This window comes from Equus quagga, chromosome 2, assembly GCF_021613505.1.
Source record: "Equus quagga isolate Etosha38 chromosome 2, UCLA_HA_Equagga_1.0, whole genome shotgun sequence".
Classification (NCBI taxonomy): domain Eukaryota; kingdom Metazoa; phylum Chordata; class Mammalia; order Perissodactyla; family Equidae; genus Equus; species Equus quagga.
In genome coordinates, this window is record NC_060268.1 from 13,936,254 (window position 1) to 13,945,037 (window position 8,784).

At 43.3% G+C, this 8,784-nt stretch overlaps 1 protein-coding gene across 3 annotated transcripts in view; it reads right to left on the reverse strand.

The window, feature by feature from the left end:
• PRORP (protein only RNase P catalytic subunit) overlaps positions 1 to 8,742 on the reverse strand; it is a 115,611-nt gene extending 106,869 nt beyond the window's left edge. The window contains exons 1-4 of one of the 3 annotated variants that reach the window (XM_046652901.1): positions 8,290 to 8,742; positions 6,642 to 7,928; positions 4,857 to 4,904; positions 4,246 to 4,378 (exon numbers count right to left, since the gene is read on the reverse strand). In XM_046652901.1, the coding sequence (XP_046508857.1) occupies positions 4,246 to 4,378; positions 4,857 to 4,904; positions 6,642 to 7,630 (1,170 nt within the window). In that variant the 5' untranslated portion in view covers positions 7,631 to 7,928; positions 8,290 to 8,742. Of the gene's footprint in view, positions 1 to 4,245; positions 4,379 to 4,856; positions 4,905 to 6,641; positions 7,929 to 8,240 lie in introns of all 3 variants that reach the window. The other 2 variants (XM_046652900.1, XM_046652902.1) reach the window with 2 other exon arrangements.
• Positions 8,743 to 8,784: the final 42 nt, after the last annotated feature.

Sequence of the window (8,784 nt, forward strand, 5' to 3'; positions counted from 1 at the left end):
CACACTTTCTTCATCCTACGAACATGTGTGTCTCCCCGTCTCCCTACACCCTCCCTCACCTCTACCATCCTCCAGCCACCACTATCCCATTTCTTTCTTCGGGTGTGTTCACTCAGTTGCTATAACCTGGCCCCCAGTGTAGTATTGAAACTGCCTTCCCTAAAATCATCAACGACTTCTTAGTTACTTAATTCTTAAGTAGTAGCTGCTTCTTCTCTCAAAGCATGCTATAGGACCAAGGAGAAAGGAGAGGCCACCTTAGTCCCCACTGCTCCTTCAAAGTCACTACTTCTCCACTCCCCACGTCAGCTGAGGCTTCCGATATTCATCTACACCAGGGGTCAACAAACTTTTTTCTATAAAGGGCCAGACTTTAAATAGTTTAGATCTTGCAGGCCGCATGGTCTCTTTTGTACCTACCCAACTCCGCAGGGCAAAAGCGGTCACAGACAATACATAAATGAATGAGCGTGGGTTTGTTCCAATAAAACTTTATTTACAAAAACAAGTGATGGGCTGGATTTGGTCTCCCGGCCAGGTTTGCTGACTTCTCCTCTTTGCTATCATCTTGTGTCATCCTAGGCGTCTCTACATTTTTTAAGAATTTATCTGACTCACAGTCTTCATCACCAGCCTCAGCGGTAAAGCACAATGCCTGGCACCTGGTAAGCATTCCATAAATGTGGTTGTAATTATTTTTTTTCTTGGTGAGGAAGATTGGCCCTGAACTAACATCTGTTGCCAATCTTCCTCTTTTTGCTTGAGGAAGATTGTTGCTGAGCTAACATCTGAGCCAATCTTCCTCTACGTTATGTGAAAGGCTGCCACAGTACGGCTTGATGAGTGGTGTGTAGGTCTGCACCCCAGGATCCAAACCCATAAACCCTGAGGCCACTGAAGTGGAGCGCATGAACTCAACCACTATGCCAGCAGGCTGGCCCCTTAATTATTTATTTATTTATTTATTTATTTTTGAGGAAGGTTAGCCCTGAGCTAACTGCTCCAATCCTCCTCTTTCTGCTGAGGAAGACTGGCCCTGAGCTAACATCCGTGCCCATCTTCCTCTGCTTTATATGTGGGATGGCTACCACAGCATGGCATGCCAAGCAGTGCCATGTCCACACCTGGGATCTGAACCGGCAAACCCCAGGCCACCAAAGCAGAATGTGCGCACTTAACCGCTGCACCACCAGGTTGGCCCCTTAATTATTATTTTTAAAAATTATCATATGGACACTCAAGAGCTCTGTGGATGACCATCTAGCACTTTAGGCTCTCAGGTTCTTCATCATTCGTAACTCGCATACCCTGGACTTTGTCATCATCAAGACCACTCTATCTCTGAAATCTAAACTCTAACATACACTGATGAAACCTCCTGATTGTCACTCTCAGTTCCTTTATGCTTGCTCTTCAACCTCAGTGAGCTTCTAGTCCACTTTTACCTCTACTGTCTCCTAAGCCATGAGCTCTCACCCATCTTTACTTCCTTCCCATCACCCTTGATCTCATGGCCTATTAATTGAGCCACCCTCTCATCTATACCCTCAACTCCTGTTTTCCCTCAACTGTAGCAGACTGGCAAAATCCTGTACCATCCAATCCACCTGCCTTCTCTGTTCCTGTACCTGGATGGCCCAGGACTGCTGAAAATGGCTCAGAGATCAATGCCATTAGAAACACAGGCTCTCCAGCCTCAGCTGGGGCTTCAGCAACATCCAGTAATACTTTCCCCAATCCTCTCACAAATATTCCAAACTTCCAAGGCTTAAAACTCTCCTCAAGGTCCCTTACGCTATCACACCTTCTCCCATCTTCGAACAACCAATTTGCTTTGGGCCCTTCAGAGAAATTAGAGGTCTGAATAAATGCTCTAAACGCTTTGCTGCACCTACACAGTTATCCACCATCCTTAATTCCTTCCCGTTAGACCCAGAAAAAGAGCTGGTTCTACCTCAGTCCACCGGCAGTGCCCAGGATCCATCCCTGCTCCTTCTGCTTCACCAATATTACAAAAACGAAACCTGAACCCATCCAGCCACAGACCTCTCTTCGCTGCTCTTTAACCATGAACACATTTCTCATCCTGAGCGTCCTCATCTTCAAACTGCTGATACCCTTGCAAGTTTGCTGTGAGTGTAACAGGCCTAGAAGTGCTTGACATACGGTAATTATTCAATTAATACCAGCAATTGCTACGTTTCATTAATAGCTTAAAGGTGAGAGGTAGACGACAAGAAAGGGGATACAGGATTGGGGCCAGCCCAGTGGCATAGCGGTTAAGCTCGTGTGCTTTGCTTCAGCAGCCCAGGGTTCACAGGTTCGGATCCTGGGCATGGATCTACCACGACTTGTCAAGCCACGCTGTGGCAGCATCCAACATAAAACAGAGGAAGATTAGCACAGATGTTACCTCAGCAACAATTTTCCTCAAGTAAAAAGAGGAAGATTGGCAACAGATGTTAGCTCAGGGCCAATCTTCCTCACTCACACACAAAATATATATAAAACAAAAAATGTACCTTTATAATGGCGATATCTGGGAGTTGTCCTCTTAATCAACTGATCAAACTTAGCATCTGCACTAGTGAGAACAACCTGATATTATGTGGCTGCTGTGATGCAATAAGGAGCACACAGCATCTAGTATACCCAAAAGCTTTTATACTGAATTAATGAGGAGAAAACAATCAATTAGTCCACAGTCTTGCTACTCAAAATGTGGTCCAAACACCAGAATCACATCACCAGGGAGCTTCTTCAGAATACAGACTCTCAGGCCTCACTCCAGAAAACGGAATCACATTTGCATTTCAACCAGATCCTCAAGTGAGTCATAGGCACAAAGCTGGAGAAGCCACATACAAGACACACCACCCAGACTTTTCAAAAAGTCAGTGTCATAAAAACAAAAAAAGGCAGGGGGAACTGTTCTGGATTTAGAGAGAGAGACAGCAATCAGAAGCAATGAGTGAGCCTTGATTGAATCCTGGATCAGAGGGTAAAAAGTTATAAAATACATTTTGGGGGAACAACTGGGAAAATCTGTGTACTTTTTATTAAATGACTCTGAAATAATGTTAAGATTCTTAAATGTGATAATGGTATTAAATTACACAGAATTCTCTTATTCTTAGAAGATCTACGCTGAAATATTTAAGATAACACGTCTACAACTTACTTCTAAATGGTTCCTAAAAACAGCTAGATAGAGAGGAAATATAGGTGGCCTAACAACAGCTGGTTACTCTAGGTGAAGGGTATGGAGGTGTTCATCGTGCTATTTTTCTCTCTTTTTCTTTTGGTTGAAAATTTTATTAAATAAAAAGTTGGCGGGTGGGAAGAACATTCAATGGGCCTGCAACAGAAATGGTAAGTTCTTGGTCGCAACAGCATGATTCCCACAACCTCACATCTATCTCAACGCCTACTTCCAAAGACACACAGTGTTCAACGTTTGATGAGAGAAGGGAAGTTTGTCTAAACCATAGTTTAGCTCGCAGAAATTCCTAAGGCATTAAGAGCTGCTACAACCAGCTGGCTGCCAGGCATACACGGAACCATGGATTCTCTCTAACTTTCCATTCCATGAGAGGCAACAGAGTGTAACGGCAAAGATTTTGGGGTCAGTCAGATCTAGGTTTTATTAGTGAGGTGTCCTTGGGCAGATTTAATCTCCCAAAGCAAGGTACTGAAGATTAGCAAAACAAAACAAAAATGACTTAGAGAATCAAATTCAATACTAAGAAAACTTGGAAATCATTTTGTCAAGTTACTTGAAACCCTCTTGACTAGAAAAGCTGTGAGAAACCACAAGGAGTTTACCTAACACAGTTTTCTGGAAGCGTTTAGACAAAGAATAAGCATCTACCCTTTTGGTTTAAATGCACTTGTGCCCAGATGAAATAGGACTGACTTGAATAGATGGATGATAGTCTAACCCAATTATTCTATGAAATTCCAAAGCCATCTCTCCTAAATGTTGACAACTTTGGCCAGTGGGCTAAATCCAGCCACAGCTTCTTTTCATGAATACAGTTTTACTGGAACACAACCATGCTCATTCATTTACATATTGCCTGTGGCTGTTTTCACTACAACAGCAGAGTGGAAAAGTTGCAACAGAGACCGTATGGTCCACAAAGCCTAAAATATTTACTATCTGGCATTTTACAGAAAAAAATTTGCTGACCCTTGCTCTAGACAAGCAATCCAAGAATACAATAAAACCTGTTTTAGACTCACCTGAGGGGTCGTCTTCTTGTATTGGTCACCTCCATCTATCACATCCCTCAAGATTTTCCCTTTGAGAAACTCATACTCTTCTGGACTCAGGCGAATAGACTCTATGGTTTTTCCACAGCCCAAACACTGACCACTGCAATTACAATTGCTTGTGTTAAACAGTATCCTGGAAAAGACCTTTTTCTAACATGAACAATCCTAGGACATGAGGGGATTGAAAGGGTAATTTAAAAAGAACATTACAACCCTTGTGATCATCACATACATCTGATTTTTTGTAAACCTGATAATATGACACAGTTGTGTGCCAGAAGATCCAAGAATACACTGCTGAGTGTCCAGATAAAGTTAAAGTCCTTCCTAAAACACAACTAGGTCCCAAATCTCTAAGGGAAAACATCTCTGAGGCTTCACACCAGGCTCACAGCACCTGCTGAGAAAACATTTTGAGCATAGCAAATCCTCCAAATGCAAAACACTGCTTTTTCTTGGCTACTCTAACTCTTAGTTAGCCTATCTCTAAGACATTCCTAAAAATTCTTTTAAGTCAGCAGCAACAAAACCTACTAAACCTGAATCAAACAAGTTAAAAACAAAATATTGGCCTTTACCTTTTCTGGATGGTGGTGAATTGTCCCTTCCATTGTTCTCCAGGAACACTACAAAAAAGATTGCAAAATCAAAGCATCAGAAGGTCAGGTGCCTACTCAACCGAAAGACAGTCACTGTATTTAGAAACTCAATAGGCAAGAGCTCTGAAAAGTTCAGGATACTTCCCAAGAATGGTTAAATCACAGAAGTACTTGACACCCTGTGATGGGGCTGAGGAGCTGATGGTACCCTACTCTGGATCTCCTTCTTCCCTTTGCTTCTCCTCCAGTCATCTGACCCTCATCTTCGAGTCTAAATCTACCTTCACAGGACCTGTACAGAAAGCAGCTGACATTAGTACTGTAACTTGAAATCAACTCAACTCTAACCTTCTCCATAAAGCTGCCAGAGATTGTTCCTGCCCAGAGTAATTCCTCCTCTTATACTAGCATGTTGTACACCACTATTATTTAATGGTCAAGTATTGTATTCCCATTTAGGTTCTGAATGCAGTCATAATAGATCTTATATCAAACACATGACACTCTCAGTGCCTAGCCTAGCTGGAGGCATTTGAAACAACTTATTGATTTATTTGCTCAACCAACTTATTCTTTCTTCTTTCTTCCTACATTACCATCAATCCCTATTGATTCCACTGCCTTCTCTCTTTCCCCAGTTCTTAATTCAAGATCTCATCATCTCTCATTCAGCCTACAATTCCCTCCCAATAGATCTCCCTGTTTCCAATCTTAATTCCTCTCCAACCTTCTTTTTTCACTGTTGGCAGTTACCTTTCTAGAACTCCACTCCAAGACCAGCACTCTTTACTTTTTTTTTGAGGAAGATTAGCCCTGAGCTAACATCTGCTGCCAATCCTCCTCTTTTTGCTGAGGAAGCCTGGCCCTGAGCTAACATCCGTGCCCATCTTCCTCTACTTTATATGTGAGACGCTCCAAAATCTTTGTCATTCAAAGATTTTCACAATCTAACTCTTCCACTGATATTCAACAAATTTGTTAAATAAGATAATTAAGCATGATTGCTACTTCAAAGCTCTGTAGAGATAACACAGCAGGAAAGCTAGAGAAAAATAGAGAAAAGGAATGAATTTTTAGGAAAGTGCCTGAAGCAAATTAGTGGTGAAGAAATAAGAGAATAAAAGACTGAAGCAATAAATAGGCAGGTAGCCAGTAACATGAATAAAAGTAAAGCAGAGAGCCTTGGAGGGAGCAGTCGAACGATGGAAAGATCAGAAATGAAGGGGAAGGATGAGGATTTTCCATTTTAACCCTACATATCAGGTTTGATCAGGATCCTCTGTCCGTTCCAATCTACGCATCCAAGTGGATAAAATGCATGGATTAAACAGAACATACATAATCAAGCGATACCAGTTACTAGGTTTCAGAACTTCTGAAAATACTAAAATGATCCAAAGACAGCTCCAATTTACTTGTTGTGAACTCCAGCCACCAGTACTATTGGTAACTACTCACATAATACCAGATACCTCAGAAAACAAAATAAATGATCCTTCTAAAAGGAAAAAATACATAAAATCTACAAGTGCTCTATAATTTCCCTTTTACGTAACAAGTAGAGACTAGTACAACTTGCTTATGCTACTTTTTTTAAAGAGAAAGAAAATTTTGTCTTAATGGGGAAACAAATCTTACCAAAAGATGGAAAAAAGTATAACCTGAATAGAGTAATTCTCAGCAACCAATAAAGAAAAGGAGGAGGCTACTTTTAGATATAGGTACTAAAATAAAAACATACATAAAAAGGAAAATCAAAATTACCTCTCAAACCACGTTTTTATACTATGTGCAAATGACTCCCCAGGATACAGCTGATTATTTCTTAGATATAAAAGAATGTCCAGTAGTTTGTTTGAATACTGATCATCTTTTATATCTTTTCCAAAATCAAAGAAGGCTTTTAAAGTTTCCAACATAGGAACAACATCATGACCTAACAGTTCCTGATACAAATCCCAAGCTGTCTTTACATCTTGATGCAGGAGGGCTCCCTGGATACAGTCATGATAGTTCTTTTTCGAAGGGATCATTACTTTTTTGATGTCCTCTAACAGCAGCAAGGCCTCCCTCCACCTGTCTGAATGGATTAATCCTCGGATGAGAAGACTATTCCCTCCGGATTCTAAACTCTTGTATCTGGTTTTCATGATTTCATAGACATCAATAACTTCCGAAGTCTGCTTATGAAAGACACAAAGATACAAATACTTGACCAGCAGATCATAGCCTATAATACCATTGTTCTTTGCAGCTACCCAGGCTAGCAGAGATTTGGCCACATCCACAGAGCTACGGCAGTGAGCCATTTGTGAGCTGATCCAATTTTCAAAATTAGCTTTTCCTTTGAAATCTTCTTTAAGTTTATCCCACTCCTCTGAATTCAAAGGTTTTGTTGGAAGTTGAATAGTGTCCCTCACAGGTGACAAGACATGATCTTTACTCTGAGGATTCATCTGTGATCTTTTCTTAGCTGCTCCAGCTGCAAAAAGATGAGGAGAATCAGAAGAAACTTGCTTCTTATTGCCCTTATCTCCTTTCCGGGGATATCGGGCTTTGGCAATCAGCAGATTCACTGCTTTGGTATTTTGTGGAGATGCTGTTTTAAGAGAAAACCACTTCTGTTGGTTCCTGATGCCATAACAGTCTTTGAGAAAGAGACAGACAGAAGAGTGTGCAGGGCCTAGTCCAAGGTATGGGTTGCTCTTCCAAAGCTTAGGAAAGCTTCGGATACCAGTGAAACAGAAAGTCATTCTGCAGTGGGATCAGCACCAGAGAGTGAGAGAGACGTTCCAAAAGTCCTACGTTTACAGCATAATTAAGAGATTGGGGGTGGGGAGGGGAGAATCGAAGCACAACTTTTTAAAAGATGATTTTCTGTCTCTCACAGACAAATCAAGGTTCTGCTTTGGGGGTTATTTAACAGCAACGAAGTCTAGTGAGTTCTCTCCATTAGACAACGATCCGGGACATCCAACCTCAGTCGCAAGCCCCAGAACCAGATGACAGGGCGGGGATCCTCCGGTTCCTGTTACATTCCAGTCCGCGAATCTGAGAAGAAAGCACAAGGAGGACAGCCCAGTCGACTCACGTGGACCACAACTGTCCTAGAAGAGGGGCTGGATCCCATGGGAGCCTTGCTGAACAAGGGAAAACCGCGCCCAGGAGCCCCCGACCCCAGACCCACAGCAGCAAGGACAGCGGCGACAGCCAGTCTAGGGGCCCTGGTCCTGCATCCAACTCTCCCCAGGCGCCAACCTCGTCAGCGGAGGGAATGGAGTGGGGGAGGCGGGGAGAGGGCCGAGCCAACGGCTCAGGCAAGGAAGGGAGGGCCGCGAAGGGGACGGCCCACCGGGTACCAACCGATTACAAACCAAGTCCACTTCACTCAACAACTCCGCGCAGCACTCACGCTAAACGCAGCCATCAACGCGGCGGGAACTACCGTGTCCACAATGCACCGCGGCGGCCCCGGCCGCAGGGGCGGGACCAGACAGAGCGCAGGCGTCCCACCGAGCCTGGCTGCGAGAAAAAGGCGATTTTGAAGTTTTTAGTGGCAGAAGCGAGCAGAGGTCCAAGGCGCCTGCTACCTTCAGGGCACCTCCAGGGCCTCCATATATCCGCAGTGAACAATGAAAAGAAACTGTGAAGGAAGAAAGCTTCCCTCGAGCCGGAAAAGCCAAAGGACTCTTGAGTCACGTGGTGCACATGCGCCAAAGGCCCAAGGTGAAGAAATAAAAGGCGGGCGTCCTTATCCTGCGCCTTTAAAATCGGGCTTGGTGAAGTTGCGATGCTGCCTTAAAGACAGTCATTTTCCATCCCTTTCACGTCGGCTTCCCAGCTGTCAGCGTGATCGCGTTATTCTCCGAAGTGGCTACAGGGATTGTTCTGACCTCTTTCCGCCCAC